The sequence below is a fragment of the Apteryx mantelli genome, chromosome 1 (assembly GCF_036417845.1).
Source record: "Apteryx mantelli isolate bAptMan1 chromosome 1, bAptMan1.hap1, whole genome shotgun sequence".
Lineage (NCBI taxonomy): Eukaryota > Metazoa > Chordata > Aves > Apterygiformes > Apterygidae > Apteryx > Apteryx mantelli.
This window is the reverse complement of record NC_089978.1, coordinates 206817050-206841741: the sequence shown is the minus strand read 5'-3', so window position 1 is coordinate 206841741 and position 24692 is coordinate 206817050. Positions and strand designations below refer to the sequence as shown.

The following is a 24692-nucleotide window of genomic DNA, read 5'->3' as shown; positions in this document are numbered from 1 at the left end:
ACAGGGTACAACAGCTTGCTTTTCACTTGCATTACATAACTACTCAGACAACTGCTCTGTGTAGTTCAACAGAGTTCTTTGCCCTTTCCTTAAGACCCATGTGGAATCCCTACTTCAAGCTGTTCTTGAGACAGACAACGCTAAAACCACCAGGGAAATATCCAGAATTGCAATCAAAGAGCTTTTTGCAGTCACGTATTTCTTTAGCAGATGGCTTGTGCTCAAAGATATATTTAAAAAGCTTTAAAAAACCTCTCTTGGTCTATGTATGCTTACAGAAAGACTCAGATAGAAATAAACTTCTTAAACCCACCTTTAATAAGCTTCAGTCCTTATTATTTCTCTTGGTGAAAATGAGTAAGTAGCAACTCTCTCAAACATTTTACCTCATTGTCGGAAAAGTTTGACAGAGGTTTTACTTTGCTGCCACTGAAGTCAATGATAAGTCTCCCACTAACTGCACAGGAACATATTTAAGCCAATATAAATCTCACCTAAAATATTTATTTTATCCTATGTAAGTCTAAAAGTCCTATTGGACTTGATGAGCCTGTTTTCAGTTTAATCTTTCCAGTATCTACAACTCATATCATGTTTCTTCTAGGATGTAATAAACATACAAACTGTGTATCATTACAAGCTGAATATCTGTCACGCTCCAATGACTTGCACTTTCATTACAGAATCACACAATAGTTGAGGCTGGCAGGGACCTCCAGAGATTACCTAGTCCAACCCGCTACTCAAAGCGGGGTCAGCTGGAGTTGGTTGTTCAAGATTGTGTCTAGCCAGGTTTTCAGTATCTCCAAGGATGGAGACCTCTCTGGGCAAACTGTTCCAGTGTTTGACCAATCTCCCAGTAAAGAAGTGTTTTCTAATGTTTAAATGGAATTTCCTGTACTTCTGTTTGTTCCCATTGCCTCTTGTCCTATCACTGGGCACCACTGAGAAGAGTCTGGCTCCATCTTCTTTACAACCTCCCATCAGATATTTATACACCCTGGTATGATCCCTCCAAGCCTTCTCTTCTTCCAGCTAAACAGTCCCAGCTCTCTCAGCCTCTCCTCATATGACAGATGCTCCAGTCCCTTAATCATCTTTGTGCTCTTTGCTGGACTTGCTCCAGTATGTCCATGCCTTTCTTTTACTGGGGAGCCCAGGACTGGACACAGCACTCCAGACATGCTGAGCACACTGATGTACTCACCAGGGCTGAGCAGAGGTGAAGATCACTTCTCTCCACCTGCGGGCAATGCTCTGCCTAATGTAGCCCAGAAGGCTGTTGGTCTTCCTTTGCGCAAGGGCGCATGGGTGGCTCATGTTCTACTTGTCCACCAGGAAGACCAGGAACCCCAATAAGGGAAAGCTACTGCAGTAACTGCAATATATACAGAACTGAATTTTAATCATTCCCTCGCTTTTATTTTCCCCACAGAGACTAAAGGATAAAACTGATTTCAAAGTAATACTATCAGGTACTTTATGAAAGACAAGAAAATCCAACACTGCTAATTATGTAATGTAATGAAAATCCCACAGCTTTAAAATAGTTTTAAAATAATAAACATGAGTAAAACAAAAAAAGTCTTTAAAATTCTCCTGCTTTGACAAGTTGAATAACACTAAGTACTTAAAAATATTCCTTTTTCTTACAGGGTGCAAAGTTTTACATTCTATCGCATTAGAGCTCATAATACATACTCATAATCTTGGTTTTTTTGCATAAATATGTCCTGTGTATCTTCTTCTATTTGTTGCAGTTCAGCAAAGAGGTCAGTATTTCCACTTGTGTTAAAATTCCTTTGAATATTTTGACTATATTGTTGCAGGCGTTTCCACAAGTCATTATAAAGCCTCAGCAATTTAGGGTATTCTCCTTCAAAAGCTTGTTTCAAAAACATAGAGGCTGCAAAATAAAACAGAAAGCAATAAGCATTGCTATGTTCAAACTAATTTATTTGATCCATATAAGCAACCTCTATCTCTGCATTTAAATCAATGAATTATATACAATATCAATACACCTTTAATATTACTAGTGTAATATTTATAGTTAATTTCAAAGGGCTAAGAGCTATCACCATAGATGAAGCTGACAAAGCTAAGTATCTAAAGCACCAGTATGAATTCCACAATTTAAAAACTGGACATGAAAAATTTATTTCATACAATAAATATAGTAATTATGGTCATGAATTGTTTGGTACCAAACTTAATTATTAGTATTATTATTCATTTAAATACAAAGTGTGATTACAACTCACTAAATCTAAAGAGTTTCTAAGAATAGCTTAGCAGTGGTAAAAGTATCGTTTTGTAAAGCTTTTCAAGATACCCATTTGAAAAGGACAAAGATAACTTCTATTACCAAACTACCAAATCTGATGAGGGAAGCCTGTGCTTTTACACATACTTCTTAAAATAAGATACCTAAAAAATGCAATCCCTACACTTGTCAAATAAAATATGATAAAGCCAACAGAAAAAGCAGTGTTATTTTCAGCATTAAAGGTCTTGCCACAAGTGGCAGGAAATGAAACAAATGTACAACTGTTTCAAAGACTGGTATTAATCTTGATCTAACATCACTCATACTTTATGGATTTCACCATTACATTACGGGATTAACACTGTTCCTTTCATCCAGAGGTTTTCAGGTTCTGGACATTCGCCCCAGTTCACCCAGCCCATTCTTTCTACTTAAATGTGTTCTAATTTTGAATACTGGAGGATTCACATCTATTGTCAAACACAGAATTATTTTAGATCACGAAATGATGTTTATAAAGTCTGTTCCAACCTCACAAAAGCAGACAATGATGTATTCTCACCCTCTGTAAACTCTGTCATGAATTCATATTTTTATATCACTTACCTGATACTGTCTAGTCTTCTTCCAATCTATATGATCCAGAGGTCTATGACTGAGGCCAGTTGATCACTCACTTAGAATTTACATGTTAAAAAATAAACATTCGCATACAGAATGTGTATCACTTAAAAAAATAAAAGTCTACTTGTTCTAAGCATTATTTCCCCAAGGCTCAAATGTAGCAAAGTAAAAACAGCAGTTGCCAGTGTAAAAATCCAACTGCTCTCTCTAAACTTTTATATAAAAAAAAACATTTAAAATCAGAAGTAATAAAATATGTTTGAATAGCTGTCAGATGACATACTGCTGACAAAATGTAAAAGTTACCTTAATTCTGAAATGTTGATTGATCCCATTAGCTGATGTGACAATTCTACAGTCTTAAAACCTTGTGCTGAAAACAGTTATCACATGTTCAGTTTGAACATATGAGACTCCTGGTACGTACATAGTGCCGATAAAGTATGCATAAGGCAAACAGTAAAATTAATATGTTTTAACACAAGTTGATCACATTTTCTTCTGGGATCACCTAGTTACCTAGCAACCACTGAACATGAATCAAGCAGTTACTTCCTCAAAATTATATCGCTGCTATAAAGCAGGGCAGGACCAAGTTTCAAAAGGCTAATGCAATAGCTGAGATCAGAAAGATAAATGCGAATCTTACACACTTTATTTATGTGTGCAAAAGACTAGCTTTATAAGCTATAAACAAACATGAAAGGTATATTTATGAAAGCACCAAAGTCATTTGGCTTTATGGTCCAACTGCATGCTTTATTATTATGCACTGGCAACCGTACTGTCTAATGTTTATAATGTGATTTTTATTTAATCTTCCTTGATTGTATCTGCTCATTATTTATTACATATGTATAGAATATTGTGTATAGTCAGAATGTCAGCCATTTTTCCATATTTAGACAAGACACAATTTTAAAGTTACTCAATTCCTATTTATAAAGGTATCCAAAAATGGCTAAAATCAGACTTTCATAACTTATAGCCTTCTGTTGTTGAAGACTGATAAGTACTGTTCTTTAAAATCAATTTAGTATTTATGATTTTGGCAAACCCATTCACTTTTAGAAATATAATCTACCATTCCAAACATTTATATCTCCACATACAGTTGCAAAATTACCTTTTTGCTATTAGATTATCACTACTTAATAAAACAGAAGATATTTCTTTCTGAAAACTCAGTCATAGTTTAAGAGGATCACAATTACAAACTGTCTGGTTACAAAAAGAAGAAGTAGTTGTAAATTCATTGACCCAGCAATGAGTAGAAACCACTGCTGTAGCTTAGTAGAAGAGATAATGAACAACAGGCTTATTGAAATGACAGATTCAAAATAAATACAGAACACATTACAAATCATATATACTGAATACTTACAGTCTGTTGCTGCCTGAAACTGAGAGGAAAGAGTCTGAGTTACTGCAGACCAAAATTTGTACAAAATATCAGACTGGCCATCCTGGTAGCAAGAGACAAGAGAAATGAATTTCAAAACACATCCTTTTCAAAGACTCTCAAACACCACAAATGCTCCCAGTCAAATGCTTCCTTCAAATCTGCTCTACCACTACTGAGAATGAAAACTAAGTAGATGAAGTTTGAGAAGTTTCCCTCGAGTTTAAAACTAGGAAAAATATATCAGAAAACAAAAACAAAAGCTTCAGTCATCTCTCAAATGCAATCTCTTCCCTCATATTTGACAGACCTCCTCCCAGCTCTCTGACAAAAGATCCTTTAGAGAGAGGCATGAATACAGAAAGTAATAATAAACCTCTAGATCTGTTTTAGAAAAACTCTTTGCTTTAGAATGACCTTCTCATTCAGTGAGGCTTCCCATGCTGACTAAATCATAGCAATTATTGTTATTGGCATTACAACATGCTTACAAACACTTGTTAGGGACCAAACCAGTGCATGCTGTTCTGTTTCACACAGAACAGTAAGAGAATTTAGAGTTCCAAAAACCTGAAAACAAATGGAGATATAGTGAAGCTCGCAGCTCACTCTTCACCATCTTGCACCAACAGGGCTTGCTGTCAGAAGCAGAAACCAAGTACCACGTTCTTACAAAGAAGATACGCATGAAATAGCAGGTTGCTTAGTTACTCCTCCCAAAATCTTTCATTTATCTTCAAAAAAGGTGTTAAGCCATGGTTTTGTTTTATCTTTTTTGCTCTCTTTGTGTTTGAGGCAGGAAAAAATACAAATAATGATGGGTATCCTATCCTGTCTTCTGGCTAGATACCTGCAAGATTGCCCAAGGTTTTGGTGGGAAGGCAAAGCTCTTTCTGGACAGAACCATTTTCTTGGTTGCATTAGGTTACATTAGGGTCAATACCTTACATATATAAATTAACCAAGTTGACCAAATCCCTATACTAAGAATAATCAGCCAAAAGTGCTCAGAATGAAAAAGTGTAACACCCAACAGTGATTACAAATGTCAGCTATTCTAGAGATTTTAGGCTGGCACTTGGCTGTTTCCATCATGACTCATTCTGAAATATCAAAGTCTTTAAATCAAGACATAACATTAACAGTTAAATATGAGCAAAGGGCTCTATGTTGAAATCACTGTCAAAAAGGGATGCATTCTTTCGGCTTGCCTTTTGGCACTGTCAATGACTTCGCTATGAGAAAAATGAAAAAATTTAGCTCTTGTTAAAACACAAGCTGTTTCAAAGTGTCAATTCAACTTCTGCCCAGCATCACGAAAACAATGAGATTAGCTATCAAATAAAGAAGACCAGCTACTCCAAACTCAATTGCATTTTAAGATGTCAAAGGAATAAAGAATGCACTCTATTCCCTTGCATTGGCAATAACATATGAAGCAAGGAAGGTATTTAGACAGAAAGCCACACATTAACAGTGTAAAACTGCATTCAACCTAAAGATCTGGTCACTGAAAGACTTCAAGTTCAAACTCAAGTTTTCAGCCTATCATCTTAAAGAACTGATGCCCCTCAGAGAAACAGTAACTATCAGTTTAGATATAGACAGGTTGCAGATTAGACAAGGACGAACCCTACCCCTGACCTCTACAGATATCCAAAGAAAGAGGAATTCCTGGGCCAGGTGTTACGAGTTAAGACAGAACATCTTTTATGCTGTTGGGCAGTTGGGGGGGGGGGGGGCAGGTGCTCCTACTGCAGAAAGGTTTGAGAATTTACACAGAAAACTAAGATAAGCTGAGATGACGGAAGCTCATTTATGACTGCTTGAGGACACCAGATGGATTCAGAAACTTAAGTAACCTATTTTACAGTTATGTTTACATTTTCTGTAAAATTGTAGTTGATTTTCACAAATGGGCAAAAAAAGATAATATTAGACAGTGACTCAAAAGGTGCAATGCATAAAGAGGCTTTGGTTTTTGTAAATTTATTACTACAGCATAAATGTCAAATTACTCAGTTCTTCACTTCACAGTTTCATATTTAACACACAAAAATTACTATAAAACAAATAACCTTTCACATCAATTATACAGTAAATTAATTAGCTTTCATATTCTCATGTCCCAACATGGAATAATGTTTGCCTATTCAGCATGGTAACTCAATTCAATTTCTAAATAATCTAATGGATGTGAAAAAATAAATACAGATCACTTTTAAACAACTTATTTTCATTACTGCTACAACCACCTACACCTGTCATAGTCTCAGCAGAAAATAAAATGATTAGATGGTCTTGAAAACAAAAAGTCCCTCCACATCTACATTTCTACCTCATCTGTTTCAACATAATAACAAATAACATTAACATACATGTAACAACATTTTATTTTTATGTGCAAGTATGTAACATTTATATGTAAACATATGCATATATATTTACATATGTAGTCATGTAAACATTGGTAAAATAAGTCTCTGCCCATTAACTTGTGTTTTCTGACCTGGGCAAGTGGTGTTCATTAACTGTAGGAGAATTTCATAGTGAACAAGTCCCTCATGTCTTCGCTAACCAACTACATTATGTATGAGGAGAAACAGAAGGGAAAAGTTACATAGAAAATTCAAACATTTCATACTGATTGACTCAGTCAAAAATGTTTAGGAAAAAAAGTGATTAATGCCCCAGACCAGCTAAGAACACTATCTACAGAGTCATCACAGGTTGCTTCTGTAATGTAAGATACGATATTTCACTTTCTCCAGTGTTAAGATGCAGTCGCTCTGGAGGTGAAATATAGCTGCTGATTAATAGTACACAAAGTAAGAGTTTGTGGCAGGAACTAGAGAATAATGTTGCCTACGCAAACACCAGGGGGTATTCAAGTGGGTGGACTGTAGTTACCAAAATTGGAAGAGAGCAAGATATTAGCATTAGATACTCCTGCTGGTGTAAAGAGTGCCATATGCAATCATGAGCATTCAGAAACCATGTATTTATTTTGTTTAAACCTGTAATTTCTTTTGATTACACATTAACTCAATATATTATTTTCTCAAGTACTTCTAAGTGTCTCACTGCTTAAAAGAAAAACCAACAAAGAGAAATCATTTAATTATTGAAGAAGAGCAGCTTATAACACAGCCCCGTTGTCTAGTCACTCAGAAAGGAAACTAATGAAGGTGGAAATATTTCTTGAAACTTTAGTTTAACAGACTAGTATTCAGATTTCTGTATTTTGCCCAGCAGATTATTTCTGTGGATGTAGATTGCAATGAAAATCATAATTTAACTGTTTAAACAATGTGCAATTCCACTTGACAATAATCAATACTGCAAAATGACTCAAAAAACAGGTAGCAAAAGGAAGAGTGTTTTTTTCCAGCCTAGCAGGAAAAGTAAAGGAATGTCCCTCCTCTTGTACTGGACAACTTACCTCTTCAAGGGCTTATGAAGATGGGCAGGAGGAAGGTGAGAGAGAGAAGAGCAGTGCTGCTTGCCTGAAATGCACACAGCAAACCTCCTGGCTTTCTAACGGAAAGCTTGTAAGCCTTCCTCTCTGCTTAGCATAGCGCTCTGAGCAACACCCCAGGCCTGGCAGAAAGGAACTGTACTTTTGGGCCTTGATGAAGGTGCCATATTTGGGGACTCAAAAAGCAGCATCCTGCACACAAGATTAGGGGAAAGTGTCTCTTAAAAATACAGGAAAAAGTATGGGGGGTCCTACTTTTTGGTATAGTTAAGAAGAAATTGGTTTTAACAATATAACATCTTGCCTAGACAAAGACCAGACCGAACATGCGGGCAGGGAAGAGACCAGTCGCAGCCTACCACCTAATGCTATGGATTACAGAAGGAAGAGGGACTTGCATTGAATGAGTCATACTTGCAGAAGTTGTGACCCAGTTAAAATTGCATTCTTGTCACCATTACTTCTGTAGCATGTAAGCAATGAATTTGGTCCTCCCATACACTTACAGCAAATACCCTTACCAGTACACAGTGTATGGGAACACTGGGTGCATCCACGTTAGTGATTCAATGTGTAGAAGGGACTCTTTTTGGTGCAAATCTGTCTTGTGTCTATACTTGGTGTCTTGCAGTACACACTCTAGTGTGACAGTGGACTTTCACTATTCAATAGATACACAACCTCGCCATTAACTTAAAAAGAACAACTTTTGCAATTAAATAGCTGTTTGCAGCACATCATCACAGGTTTTGTAACAGAACCCACAAAAATGTACTAATATTTTTATCAATTATTGTTCTGAGACTTCAATTCGAGAGTTTTTCCATTTCTCTTGCTTCTGAGAACTATATAAAATTGAAAAAAGTTAAATTACTTACAAGGTCCCCCTCCCCCCCAAAATAAAAATGCTTGCTTTGAAATCTAATCACAGGCAGATTAACATCTTGTGATACAATCCCTTGTAGCAGGAGCAGCTGACAAGATGAGTAATGAACTGCATCCGATTATCTTTTCAGCTCTGTGGCAATCATTTTCCATCAGCTTCCTATTCCATAACCAACAACACTGGAAAAAGGTCACCATTGTGCCAAATTACTTGTTCTCCCCACACACACACACACACCATCAATGAATATGTTTAATACTGCAGAGAACACACAAGCCTTTGGAAGTTAAGAGGTTTGGAGGTTAAGAGGTACATTACTACTATCTGGGACAAAACTGTTTTAGTTGCATACTGCACAGTATGGCAAAATCCTGATATAATTTCAAGCCTCTCAGAAGAAAATTATTCCATTTTAGCATATAATATAATGCTATTTCCTCTTTTCATGCAATATGTTCTTTCTTCAACAAAAGAACCTTAACCGTGATTGATGGTATCTAAAATTCAGGACAGGAAAGATTCAAGCTGACATATGCATATTTTTCTCATTAAAGAATATAACTGAATCAAATCTATGAACATTAATTTCCACCAACTGGAGAATTATAATGGCAAAACAGGATTTCCCCCCAAAATCAGATCCATTTAACTCAGCATCTTTTGAAATGACAGAACTATGTGTTCTCAGCTTTACTCTGATCTCACAGCAGAGAGAATCACCACAGAAATCATAATTTGCACTATTTAAAAAATGGTTGGGAGGTTAAGATCAGCCATGGAACTGTCTATTTTTTCCTAAGAAGCCACTATGAAAATGGTCCTATAACTGCTAAACTGAAATCTCTACTCTATCAGCTCATACTGGGAATTAAAATTATTGTCTCTGCTGTTCCTGTGCCCAGTGACCACTTTATTCCCCAGGACAGATATGGCTGATCAGGCAAGACTCTCTACTGATACTCAAATAAGTTAGTAGCCTTTCTGCAACTTCAGATAGTGCAAGAGGTGTAACTTAGGTCTGTCTTTCTCTTGCCAGTTCTTTGCTGTCAGAAATGACGAACTGAACAAGTGGCCAGCAATATAAATGAGAACAACCCTTAGCAGTCTGGACTCACTGCACAGCTGGCCAGAATGAGCAAAACACAAATTTGCTTTTGAAAAAGACATGAATTAATATAAGCACTCAAATCACTTCTGAAAACAGGGCTTAGCTACTTTTGAAAGTGTTTTTCCTTGGGAATCTACTCACATCTGTGCAGAGTCAAATGGAAAAACACAAAAATCAGATTCCAAACACTAGAATTTTACCCTTTTTCATACTGTTTATAATTCAGGTACCCAGTCACACACATTGTTCACATAAGAATTCTTTGTTCATATAAATTAAACATGTAAATCATGCAGAGTAAGTCTGGCACGCAAGATCACAAAAGTAGCAATGAATTTTCTCAACAGGAGGCCTCACTCTACTGTTTACATGAACTGGACAAAGATCATTAGTGTTAGCCATAACTCAGCAACATTTACCCTTATTAGAATAACAGATGCAGGCAGTTTGTTTGACTTCCACAGTATTTCTTATTTATGTGAAATTAAGAATGTGCTTGAGTGCTTTGCTGAAGCAGGGCCACAGTCAACGACTGGCAAGAAAAGTGTTCACCTTGTATAATTATTCAGCTTCAGCTATTACCTATAAAATGCCTGTGGTCAACACTGTGCCCAGACAGTAATACTGTGCAACTTTCCCACAGTAGTTTGGGTTTTTTTTTCCAGACAAAACACTTACAAATGCTGTGATAATACTGAATAATGACCACGCCAGGAGATTTAGAAAGTGCTAGTTCATCCTGCTCTCTGCCCCAGCTCAAGCAAGCAGAGCTGGACATAGCTTGGGGCATTATAGGTGAACATAGGCTAGAGCACAGTACTTTAAGATAAGGCTCTCCTAAGTAAATCTTTCTATTGTAAACGAAAAAAAAGGAGTCCTTCCCCAATAATATAAGCATAAATTACTGTGAAAACCTAGTGTTTTAATGATGAAAGTTGAACTCTTTTGATAGCCTAAGACAGAAAGGTCATGATTTGGTCTTCATTTCGTAGAAGCCAAGTGAAAAGCATCCCACCGGCCTTTTAAGTGGAGATTTTAAGCCCCAATGTCAACAACTCTATGTTCATAAAAATCTGAGTTTCAAAAAATCAAAAAGAGAGGTGTTAGAGCACCCAGGGCAACTGGCAGAGGTCATAGATTCAGTCATGTTCTACACACTAGCTAGTGGTACAGAAACGACTTAGATTCAGAAGACAGAGTATTCATTTATTGGTATGAAATGAACAGAAAAAAAATTTCATTTAACCCTTGGATATTAAAAATTGTTTTTTTCAGCAGTCTTTATACCTTCAATGCAGTTTATCGTAGCATGTATGTAGACCCGAATACCATTACCTTTAATGGTGTGAAGCCACATTAGTATTCAGCTGTAAAGGTTCCAAATTCAGTTTAACGTTACCTGTTTACAGGATTACGAGATTATCTTTGATGGAAAAAACTATGTGCTGACAGAATTCGGAGTGCTAAAACTCCACTCCCACATACTTACCTGAAAACTGACTTGATTTTACAGTTCAAAAAGTGTAACTCATTTCCCACTGTACAGCTACGGGTAAGCTAACAAACCCCTGAAGAATACCGGGCTGGGTACCAGTGTCGTAAGAGCAAAGATATGTGAAGATCTGTACCACTGCTACTCTACAATAATATTAGTGCTGCAGCCTGGAAAACTGATTTAAAGTTTCTTCAAACATAAAAACGGAACAGCTTACCTAATTTTAGAAAAACATACCAAGCTTCTAATTAACTTTGCTATTATAGAAATGAAATCTCTTGAGCTCTGTTCTTAATATATCTATTTAGTATCTGACATTAAATCCAAATTCAAGAAATGAGAATGAAAGTACCCACTTCATTTAGCATTAGACAAGAATGTATGAAGATGCTGAAAAGACATATATTTATTTTTACAAATGTCTTTATTTCCTCCACACTGCAAATTTAGAACTTAATGAGTATAATAATTTCCCATCTGTGAATTATCATATTTGTGTGTATTTAACATAGCTATTCTAACATTCCAATAATAAATCTGACCCACTGATTCTAAGCTTGCTCCCACTTCATGACAGTCACTTCCAACTTATTTTTCCCTGTAGAAACTTTGATACTCTGACTGGAATGTAAAAAAAAATTCTTTATTGTGAAGCCTCTTTGAAATGTAAAACAATATAGCGAACATTACCATGAAGCTAGTTGCTGCAGGCTCCTGAAATCAGGCTTTGCATACTAATACATACAGTGTTTTCCATTTGTAATCAAAGGCTCCCCCATAAAGAAATAGGAGATTTGAGAATATTGCTCTGAAAACAGAAGACATTTAAAGGACAGCCTAAATATTTTTTCCACCAATAGAGCAACAGTGCAAATGATTTAACAATTTTGTACAGCAAGATCTTATGGGACAGAAATAAGGAAATCTATTTGCACTATTTCTATAGCAACATAATTGCCAAATGTGAGACTGTGAACAAAAAGCCATCATACTCAGTAGTGCAATTAATCTGTAAAGAAACAGACAAATTCAGTGTGTTTTGAAAAAATCTATTCTATCTTCTAGAAATAGTCTGGATTAAATTTTTAAAAAGATCAGTGCATTTAAATTTCTAATGCTGTCTACATTATACATGGCAGGTGAACGCATGTCAATAAATGACACTATGATTTTAAAAATGACCTTGATTTTTGTTTTACTGCGGGGCATGGAATTTCATTACACTAAGTTGATCAGTCTATACCCAAGGTGTAATAGTTTCTAGACTTCCAGCAGCAATGCAACATTTTAAAAAGGTTTCTTTATGCAGCTGACAAAAGAAACAAAAACTGTTTCTGAAATATAACCTTCTGAACTAGATAACAGAGTCAAGAACATGTATTTTCCCTATTCTAATATTAGAATTCTTAAGTGATTCCTTAGAAAAACTAATTTTTAAGGAATGAAAATACTCAGCTCTTAAACAGTGTCCTATATCTTCAAAACTACTTAAAAACATTAATTAATCCTCTCATACTCCTGCAAGATAAGTATGTATAAACTAGAAGTAAATGAACTTAGTGTTTCCAAAAGCCAATAAGCACCCAAGGGACCTGACAGTTTTCTTCTATCTGGAGAAGTGATTTAGTATGTACAGCAGCAATTCACTAGCTACACATTCACCTTGACTTCCACATACCTCATTTAAGGATGAAATGGTAGTTTGTTACCCAGGTCCATACAATCCTTAGTTGTTCCAGTAAGACTGACAAGAATCATGACAAAAAGTGGCACTTTTGTTAAATGCATTTTTTTTCTAAGGGCAACCTAATTGAAAACCAACTGACTTAATAATTTCCAGTCATCACCAACCTGCAATTTGCACAAACCCCAACAAACCAGAAGTGGAAAACAACAAATGTCATTATATCCTATTAAGCCAAGCAACCCCAATACCATCCCTATTATTTATACCTGCACGTTTCTGACAGACAAATCAAATCTAAGTTCCAGGAAAAATGCAATGCCATTACAACACCTTTCACCCAGCGCTCTGAGCCTCCCATCTGAATTAAAACTGAATTACCTTCAACAGGGCTGTCTGGGGACACAATGATCCATCCAGCTGATGAGATCTTTTATTTAGAGAGACCTCAAAAATCTTGTAACTGATTTCAATGCGACAATTTGTGGGTTTGAAATAATGAGCATTTTAGGTATTTACAGGATCAAAGACCTGCACGTTCACCTGTATTTAGATCTGCACAAAGCACCTTGTTAATGCTTAAATAATAAACAGAAACCACAGTGGAAATGATGTAAAAGTAATCCAATTCTGCTTCTACAAAAAAATACTGGAAAATAAATCACATACTTGTAATAATAGGAGAAAACCAGATTATTTTCTGAACTCACATAAGGCAGTAATTAGATTATTTTTCAATTTTTCCATTTGGGATTATTTTTAATTGGGTCAACTGAATGTGAATATGTGATGCTAGATGTGAATAATTTCAAATCAGCAGCATTTTTTAACAAGTTTGGATAGGGAAGGAGAAATAAGAAGGTGAAATCGAAGTATATTTGGGGAAATTAGCATGTATGTTTTCCATTTAGTTTATTTTATGTAATCATTAGGGCATTCCCTTCTGTATCTTTAACACTTCATATTACCAGTGTTGACAGCTCAAGAAAACAGCCTGCTTACTCACCAAACGTTCATCAGGAGAGATAATAATAAGAGCCCTCCACGAAATACTCAGTAACACTCCCTACAACTCTCCTACCCAGAGACTTCTGCAAACGGCAGGTTTTGCAGTGTTCCTGAGCTGTTAACCAATGCGGGCAGCAGCGGACCAAAGGAGATCAAAGGCAGATGTGCCCTCACGCACAGCACTTCCCCCGGGACTCCCGGCCTTCCCGAGCAGAGACCCCAGCTCACCACTTCTGCTGACCAACCAAAGAAAACCCACAAAGTGCTTTGCTGCTTTTAAGGCTGTTTTTCATTTTGCAAAACTGTTCACTGATGCCTGTGTAGGAGTGAAGGACCCAAAATAGGTGGAGACCAGAGATCATTTTCAACTCTTTCACAAGGGGCTGAGAGGGACTCTTATCTCTAATTAGGAAACTGGCTGTCACAGAAAGATATGCTCTGATGTGCCTTACACTGAAGTCAGCTGTAGTTTAGATATTAAAATAGCTGAAGCAGGATTAGTCACTACACACTGAAAGAGAGAAGAAATAAAGCAGAGTAAGCTCAAGTAACCTATTAGCTCTCGGAAGGGGAATTAAGCAATTGAAAGAAGCGAAATCAATAGCCAGTCAGTAAAGTGAACAAAAATATCCATTTTAAATTATTTTAAATCGCGTTTGCAATTTTAATTTTTACCCTCAACATTTTGTAAAATTACCACCTTCTTTTAAAATGAAAATGTTTAAAATCAACCCTGTACTTATTTTCACACAAAACCAGAAACTAGACCTATGAATTCCGAATTCTGTTGGCCTTGCTCATGAGCTAAGATCTAGTCATTAACAGAGTTCTGCGGCAGATAAAAACACAAAAATGTTTATTCTGTCTTAAAATAAATGTATTTCTCATCTAAATATCTACAGGGTTTTTTGCAAAATTAAATGTGTAATGTGAATATCTACAGAGTAATAATAAATCTATGTTTCATTACTAATTTGAAATATAGCAGCTTTTAAAATTATTATAAACGCACTACTTTTTGAAAAGGATGTCAATTTTTTTGCATTCATTTCATATTGTGGCAGAGGAAAGACAGCACAATCTGGATGCGTCAAGGGCAGCACAGGACTGAGACAAACAGCAGTGTGAATTCCAGCTCTAGAGTCTTGCAGGACACTCATGCATGCTTGGTTAAGCCACTTAACTCTTGGCCATATCTAACGGTGGAAAAATTTGGAAGTGAATTCTGTTACTAGTAAGAGAAGCCATGGTGTAGACAAGATGAGAGTGTTGTTTTATTCTGCTGCTGAACTCCAGTATTCAGAAATTTTACAGACCCTATGCCTCAGTTTCTCCATCTATCAGCAAACTTTTTTTTTTAAACAGGGAGATTTTGTGAATCCTTGGAATAATTAATTAATGTTTGTAAAACTGCATTTTTGATACAACACGATACAACACTACTAAATATTATTATGGTAAAAGGTAATTAGAAGGCAAGAAAGCACATGTTTGAGATCATAATGTAAAATTAGAAAAACTGCAGGCTGTGAGATCTGTGAAGAGAAAGACAAAAAAATCCTCCAATGGAAAAAAGAGGATGATAAAGAAAAAAAAGTAGCTTCCTTGCTATTAAAAGACTTATGCTTTGGACTTATGCTTTAAAAAGGCTGGGTCCCCTCCTCTCTTATGCTTCCTAGGATGATACTTGCACTGCAATAATCAAAACAAGGAAGCAGATGGACAGGCAAAGTGGTACTGCAGCTGCTGCAGAAGATGACTATAATAATAATGTTGACATCAGTAACAGTAATTAGTGCACAGACTGTAGAGTGGATGATTCGTTTTCCTATCTTCTGGCATGGGCATGCTGCCCTAGCGAATGAGTATAATGTTAATACCTTTAGTTTGTTTTGTTGGTTTGCTCAGTTTATTAATGAAATTGAACACAACTGCTTGGGATACAATAAAGAAAATCCCACTTTTCTCCCTCTCCTGCACATGTACTGATGAAAACACGTTCTTTCAGTCTGGATTATTACTAGATGAAATTTTCATGAGTAAATGGCAAAATATCAATTTATTTTTTATATCTGTTTGCAATGTACACAACAATTCATGCTCTCCCATCCAGCCACCTGTACAGGCACTCTTGAACTCTAGCAGCATCTAGTACTTGACTGAACAACAGTTCTGCTGTTTGGGGCGACTTCACCCACCTGCATGTTGCCACCATACATTCTTCAGGGAACAATAATAGGCATAACTGTGAGAAGGGCAAAGCAAAACACTGTGTTACACTGAACCATCTCAGGTGAGAAGAAAGTAAAGTAGCAGTGCTGTCAGTAGCACTGTGTCATGCTAAGAGACTTCTGGTAGAATTAAAGAGGCAAGGTTGTCCCTTAGCTGCTTTACTGAGATGACAACTGTCCAGCTTGGTTTTATGCTATGCCAAAATACCAGTTAAAGAGCAAACTAACTGAAACAGTGAAAACTGCAGAGAGACAAATAGATGGATTTTACTTGGGATATGCAATTTGTCACTTAGATGCAATCCTGCAGTATGATGTTAATGGGAAGGAAGGGTAATCCACAATATCATGTTAGATGCTCAGCATATTACAACACAAAAGCATTTTATTTTATTTTCTAATGAGCTTTTCTTTACTTTAAATCTAACTGTTTCGAGGTTCATTTTCTCTTTTCATTTATTCTTCAGAATGATGAAGATTTCCTTTGGCTTCCCTCCATTATCACCCTTGACAACTAGAAAACTCCTATCCCTCTTTCAAGTGCTGCTCTCCAAAAGGGCAGAGCTGAACTGATAAGCACAGGCTCAGGATGGGAGCCACTGAGGAACCCGAAAAGCTCATTTTTCTGAGCTCCCTTTCCATCCAAACTGCTCCCAACTGCACAGAGTTCCTCCCCTTGTTTCTAGGTTTAACTTGCTCCTTAAAAATGCTGACCTACCGAAGGACTCCACCCAGGCAGTAATAGATATTTTTTGCCAAATAAAACTTTTTTATGAAGGAAATATACTAAAAATTTATAAACTTTTTGAGCATTTTTACAACACAGAAAGAGAAGCTTAATATGTCTCATGGAAAAGTGATGTTCTATGCAACAACTTCTGGAGCTGGGTTTAGCTGACAGATAAACTTGTACCCTGTGTTTAACCTTCATTATTTGCTTCCACCGTTGAGAAGACCACATTTGCATATGAACAGTTTCCCCAATGTATTTCAAAAATTAAATCCATGCAAATTAAAAATCCAGCCATATACTTGGAAAAGGAGATGCCTGCATAAAAACATCTTTTGTTTTTGTTTCTTCTCATCTACTAAGGTAGATGAGATAGGTCCAGTAATACTGTTCCTAACACTGAAGGAAACCATTAATCAAATTATTCCAAATAAGAATAGAAAGCAGTACAAATGAATGGAAAAGAATAGGTATTCAGATCTGGGACATTATAGGAAAAGAAAAGCCATAATTATTTTTCATGGAAAAAATTGCCAAGAAGTAGAGAAACAGATGGCTGAAAGTGCTCGATATCACATGGAGACACATTCTCTTATGCAAACTAACACACTTTAGTAATTACTCAAATCACATAGTATTTTATGGAATGACATTAATAATCAGTAATAAAAACTGACAGCGGTGCCTTATCAGCTCCCTTTAAAAAATGCAGAAGAAATTATGAAAAGAATATGTTTATACCCTACAGATATAACCCACAGACCATAAACATACCTTTCAAAGTTAAGTCTGACTTTCACCACTTTCTCATTACTTTAATTACAAAATTTTTTGGAATTCTAAACTTGTAAACAAAAGTATTTCCTCATCGCATTTTCCTTAACAGAACCACCAAAACATATTCAGCTAAATTAATACTTTACCTTAACTATTTCCTCAATGAAACAGACATGTGAAACAGGATCTCTTTTCTTTGTCAATACTTTCTGCAAATGCTGCACCTGTAAGAGAGGAACAGTGACATTTCCTAGTATCTTATATGCAAAATTGCTTGACTAGACGAATGGGAATTAACTTCTGAGTACCTGTCCACAAGCAGCACAGATTTGATCCATGAGTTTCTCCATGTTTGTCCAGAGAGCTGCTCGAAAAGCTGCTGTGTTCCCAGGTGTTGGCATAGCAGCTCGACCAGGGCCACCTAAAAATGTATTTAAAAATACACAACACCACACTTCAGCTTTCAGGTGTGAGAATTAAAATACTATTAGAAATGTAGACCTCTATGCACACACTGACATAAGAAATTTTCTAAAAGAATCAGAACAGCCTAAAATAGCTTGGAAAAAAGGGTTTGTGATTGGCCTCAGTTGTCTCAACTAAGAAGTCAACTTAACTCTGAAGTCCAGTGAGGATACGTTAATGTTCATCCCTATTAGCTGCTTTACTGATTCACAGTCCCACAGAAACACCAAGACAATAACCACTGTTGTAGGATGGAATAGCAACGTAAAATGGAAGAGACAGCAGCTGTGAAAAATACAGATATTAGCAGCTCAGCATTTGTATGCATATGTGAACTGCAAATATGTGATATTCCAACTGAAGGGTATGCAACTTTTAAACCATCACTTTCCTTGAGAGGGGCTGTGTTCCTTTATTATGCTAGTGATACTCTTTTCAGACCCCAAACTTGCTACAATGGTTACAAAGGTTTAAATACTTGTGCTGCCAAAGTTAAAATTTGCCTCCTGCTCAGCACTCTTTGGTATCTGAGCTATCATGTGGGAACTAAACATTTAATGATGCAATGTTACCTCGTGGTGCAAATACTGCTTTGAGAAGACTTCCACTCAACAAAAGCATTTTAACATAGTGTCAGATTTGTTCCATTGCTTAAAAATAATCTCTGCCCATGATCCTCCCACCAACAGAAAGAAGACAGAATTGGATTCATCTTTCTATGACAAACTCCTCAGAAAATGCTACAAAACTGTAGCATTAATGAGGATAATTTTCTGGGCAAGTGCAGAAAAGAGAGAGGGGGGGAAAAAAAAAAGGAAAAACTCTGAGCACAATAAAAATAGTCAGACCCAATTCTGTTTTTGTGTCAGGTGATTTCTGAGACTTGCCTATTCCCATCGTGTAGTGGTTAAAGAAAGCAGGGAAAAGTTCCTGTAACAGGCTTGGATGCGAGAGTTTCTTCTGTTTGACAATATACTGCAATTTTGCCCCCCCCCCCCAAAAAAAAGAAAAGATATCATTCCCTGTCAACAAGTATCATACCTCTTGTAACAGTTTGAGATGGCTGGGTTAATACTTTGATATCCAAAGCATTTTTTATGTTCTCCTCCAGGACTGTGCAGTATCCATCCACCACATTAGCAATGGTATCCTTTAATGTTCCAAGGTTATGGAAAACCTGAAGAGCAGTTCCCACTTGAGTAGGATTCTAGAGAGAAAAGATTGTCAAAAATGGTCGTCATCTACAGATTTGTTTATCCATAATGAGGCATCATTTTACTGGGCAAGTTCATCTTTAAGTTCAGTCTGCTGATTCATTTCATTTAACATTAAATAACTGGTATCCTTACTGGGTAACAGAGAACAGAAGGAAAAGGTGTGTGTGGGGGGGGTGATTTCCTTCATTGCTTAGCAATGAGTTCTTTCTGGGGTGCCATCCTCTGAATGAGAAGAGAGGGAAAAAAAAAAAAAAGAAACTGGAAGCACTTCTGGCAATAGCTTTCCTGGGGTGGGTTACCAGTGATTGATCCAATAATTCCTAGGTTAGTTACAGCACAGCTATATCCAGCTATGGTGTAGGTAGTAATATTGTTTTAACATACAGTATCTGTTACAGTGCTGTCATTTAAGTGCCAAACAGCTGATTAAATGTGATGCTGGCTTAAAAAAAAAAATACTAACCACGGGCAAGCAGGGCAAGCCCCTACTACTGACTTTGCAGAATTTAAGTCTATATTTCTACATTTCCATTTCTAGTGCTGACAATAACTTCACTTTCTTTCTCACCACAGAATTAATAGTGCAAAACAACACAGTGATAACTTCCAAAGCCTGCAAAAAAATAGCTCACCTGGCTCTGTATTGTTCAGAGCTTTTCCAAAATACAAGAAAGTGAAAACTATCCAAAAACTTTCCAGGTCAATTGTTTAAGAGACCTTTGATTAAGAATAAATCTGATAATTCCACTGAGCAACACTAAACACTGGCACTGGAGCTATTCAGCAAAAGAAAAGCCTCAAATTATTGCCTTTAGAAACAACAAAGTACTGTCATCCAAACACTGAATACTGCTTTTATATTTAGCATTCACAGGCAATTAGTGGAGGGGATGATCAGTTGATCATACACACACTAGAAACACAGTCCTTTGTCATTTTTCTTACTGACTTCTACCAGCAGTAAAGAACACGGTCTGGCAGAAATTGCAGCACCCAGACCAGACAGAAGGATCTGAGACCACAGGTGCATCTCACCGGACACCCCACCATGAATTTCCTCTAGCACTGAGGCCTTACACCATTGCACTCTTCCTGCTTGTGGCTGCAGCAGTAATGGCCACCAGCATTAAAAAGGTCTTCTGCAAGACCAGTGCAACTCTGCTTCATCTTCCCCGATCAGTTTTCTCCAGATGGACACAAGTGTGTCTCAAAGAAAGAGGGTATGCTCATCTGCCTCTCCACTCAGGGGAACTTGCACTTTACCACACCAGTAAAGCTGTGATGTGGCTGCTGTACCACTTTTTGGTATGTCCACCCAGTCCAACATGCTTTCTGATCCACCGATGAACAGTGCACCCACTTCAAACCTAACATTTCAGAGGTGACATCACTATAACTATGCATTCATGTCACACTTTCCAGGATTTCTGTATAACTATAAAGATTAGAACCACAGTTGAAGCACAAAAGCTAGATCCCTTCTCCTTTCCCAATTCCAATGAGGAATTTCCAGGTTTAGTGAAGAGAGATGGAATATCAGGCATGCATTTTGGTGTACAGACCTTATACTAGCTATACCAGTTTCTTTTTCCAAACAGTGTGGGTGTTAATGAGCATTCCCAGCATAGTATTATGGGTCTGGGACTTGTAGGTTTAGTTTTTTGACAGCTGGGTATGCTGTAATATTTCTAAGCATCCTGTGGGTGTGCTTGTGGAGGTAAGAAAATAAGCCAGAAAGACTGGAAGATTAACAACATGTCATAAAATGAAGAATAGTATAAAGCAAGAAGGGAATTTAGGGACAGAACGAACATGAGCAAGAACATATAAAAGGGAAGAGGACAAGGAATACGATGAAAAGAAACTGGAAGGAAAAAGAAGAATGAAACTGAAAGGAAGGGATGCAAAGACAGAAAAGACTCACCAGTTACCAGTCTCCTGTTGAAATTGTTCTAATTTTTATAGAATACTTGCACAATTATAAATCCTGATGGCAAGGCAGCAATATAAAATCAGTGCTTTACTGATAGTATCTCATGATAGTGAGAGCACTCAACCAGGTTCAAGTCTCACTCTAGTAAGTGTTCGTATATTAACTAACACAAAAACAGAACAGGGTCAAAAGGTGAACTGGGCACTATCCAGCCTTGAATAACCTGTGGCTGAACAGTTAGATACTCTCCTGACAAATAGGCTCTATGGGCACAAATCCTTTCAGGCAGAAAATGAATGTCAGGGTTCCCACATCATAGGTTACTAAACTAACTTTGCAGCTACTGGTCAAGAAAGAAATGAAAGTTTGCTCCTACTGTTCATGAGCTAGGTTTCAAAAGAGCTTTTTTCTGGCTACACTCGCTAAACAATTCATTCCAAAGTCAGGAAAAGTCAGTGAATAACTAAAGAACATTCTTAAGGAAATTTGCTATTCACTGAAAACCTTTTTCAAATCCATTAATAAAGTTACAATCAGAGTGGAACAAAGATGGACAAAAGTGGACAAAGCTCTACTCCTTTATTGCTTTAAATGGTGGACATGGCCCCCGACAGAGGCCCACATATTCACCTCACATAACAGGAACCAGATATACATTAAAACCCTGACAATATATGATAAAATATCATGTTTGTGTCATATATAATTTTTTTCTCTCCTTAAAAACAGTCTGTGTTTTATTTACCTCAGACAGGCTATATAAAGCATGTTGTTGGTGTGTCACTAATCCTAAGAGAATCGCATTTTTTATGCACAGCTAGTTTCTAGGTTTAGACATAATATTAAAAAAAAATGGAGCATCTCTTGGGAACAATTGCATTATGTGGAAACAAAATGTTGGAAAGCAAGAAGAAAACAAACAATTGTACTAGCAGGCTTGCATACACATCTCAAAATTATACTGTTCAGCATTAATACATACTGAACAAAAGTTTGAAAATGAGTACTGCAGATTTTATTTAGAATAATTTGCCCCTAACATTTTTCTTCCTTTTGAGAAAACTTAAAGCTAACTTCCTACATTTGGACACATGTCTGGGATTCACAAGATTGCTACAATCTTTACCAAAAACATGCAGTGAAGGCATTCAAAGTAAAAAACTGTCTACAGAAGTGACTTCATGCCCTACACTGAAAAATGGAATTACAGTGTAATCTCAGAGAATAATATTCAGAATAGCCATTCAACAAGAACAATGGGGAAAATAATATAATTATTTTTGAGAAGGAACTTTACGACCTTATTAACAAGATTTCATAATCAAGTTGTCTGCCACCACATGTAACTACACTCAGTAATTTTTAAGTGTTCTCCTTAGAAGCTCTTTCCATAAGATCCTATGTTCCTTTTTGTTTTAAATGCCTTATTTTGTGAACGAAGGCTCAGAGGTATTATTGCACCAAACATAAATCAGGCTCTTTTTACTATGCTACAGTATATGAGTAGTTAGAACAACAGCCAGACATAATGCCTCTTCTAACAAGAAAGTGTTCTATCAGAAAATAATTTTTTACACAATAGATTAGCATCTTAAAAATATTTATACATATGCTGCAAACTTTAAGTTATAGTAATCCAGAGAGTAGGGTACAAAGGAAAAGAGTACAGCATTTAGTACTATGCTAGCAGTATAGTACAATATAATGTGTATAAACACAAGCATACACCAACAAAATAAACCATAAACCCACAAACTGTAGGCCTGCAATACTACCTACCTGAAGGTCAACTACAATGATCTTCACATGGTAAATATTACAAAATAATGAAACACGGCACTAAGGAGAGATGGAGTTAAGTCCAGAAATAATACCCTTCTACATTCAAACTGCAGCTCCATCTGGCATGTCAGTATATGCTACGTCACAGATATACTGAAATTAAATTCAGCGGATTTAAGAACTTAGGAAGACTTCATGAATCATCAGTTCAACACATGAAAAAAAAAAATTGCTTAAAAGCAAGTTCTACCATGAAAGCAACCAGCATAGATTTTCAAAAATATCAGCTTTTCAGTGTCCACTAGAGATTACATGAAATAGCTTGATTATCAGAAGGCTGATATTAGCCACCACCTGAAAACAGGTATCTATGAATGTTTCAATTTATGTTTTACCAAAGCATAAAGATACTCATTCACCAGTGACTGTGAAGAAACAGTACCTTTTTACCAAAAGCATTTGCTCATTTTCTGTATCACTCAAAGCTGCTCATTTTAGTAGCATCATTTTTGATTCATTTTATCCTATCCCATTTGGTTCTCTAGAGTCAACAGAGATGAAGGAAAAACAAAAAGTGACCTAGAATCACCATGCAGCCATAAGTATGAATTTTTTTTTCAGAATTATATCATGTGGTTGTTTTCAACAGTAGGGGACTAGACTCAATAACCCAGAAGATCTTGTCCAGTCCAGGATTACAGTTACAGTCATTCTGCAGAGTAGAACCTCATTTGGTCACTTGTTTCCCAAAGAGATAATAACCCTGTAAAGACTAGATAAGAAAAATGTCCTTTTAGACTTACACTCACAATCAATTAATACATCCCAAACTTCTAATTTGTAAATATCTTCTAGGATGGAAACAAGCTATTCTCTTCTGTCAGCTGCCAACACAGCAATTGCCTATTTTAGAACTTCCAACACTGTAGTCTTTTATTCTATGATTGCCGCTACTGTTATCAGAACAATCTTCTAAAAGCGTGGCTAATTAAAGATCAATATTATTTCTCACTATTAGAAACACAGCTTATATGAGCAAGCCTGTTCCTCACAGAAGAGCGTGGTGATGACAGTGAGCTAATTTTGGGACAGGAAGACTCCTAGCATGATGCAGAACTGAAAATTAGCAGCCTGGATGACAGGCAGAACTAATTGGTTCAGGTGCTACAAACGCAGCTTCCAATCCCACGCTGTACCTTCCCAGGGCCTGGGATACGCTGCGTGGCCCTTTCTTCTCCAGCCGGTGCTGCCCAGGGAACTCCACATCATGTTTCATCACGCAGTGCAAATCTGTCCACATGACCCCATGCTGCAGGGTTTTTTCCTTTGTGGGACTATAACCTTTCTTCTCAATCAAGACGTGTTAATTTCCCAAAATATTTATGATGACGTGTGATGATTAAAACAACTACTTTCATGAAAAAGTAGTATTAGAAAGCTAATTAATTCCTGACTGTCTTACAGTTACACTTAGCAAGTGCCAGCACCACATAATCAGAACATCTCTCTAAGGAAACGTTCTGGATGACAGTTTGGAAACGCCACATCCAGGGAAGTCAAACTTGGACTAGTCCCTCGCTTAGAAACCATGTTACATAGCTAC

General features: G+C 36.7%; 1 protein-coding gene across 3 annotated transcripts in view; it reads right to left on the bottom strand.

Annotated features, from left to right (window-relative positions):
• The window catches only part of COG5 (component of oligomeric golgi complex 5), a 194637-nt gene that overhangs the window by 51203 nt on the left and 118742 nt on the right, over positions 1-24692 (bottom strand). For all 3 annotated transcript variants that reach the window (XM_067316262.1, XM_067316267.1, XM_067316272.1), the window contains exons 8-12: positions 19199-19364; positions 18001-18113; positions 17839-17916; positions 4278-4359; positions 1702-1906 (exon numbers count right to left, since the gene is read on the bottom strand). In XM_067316262.1, coding sequence (XP_067172363.1) covers positions 1702-1906; positions 4278-4359; positions 17839-17916; positions 18001-18113; positions 19199-19364 — 644 coding nt within the window. The remainder of the gene's footprint in view (positions 1-1701; positions 1907-4277; positions 4360-17838; positions 17917-18000; positions 18114-19198; positions 19365-24692) is intronic.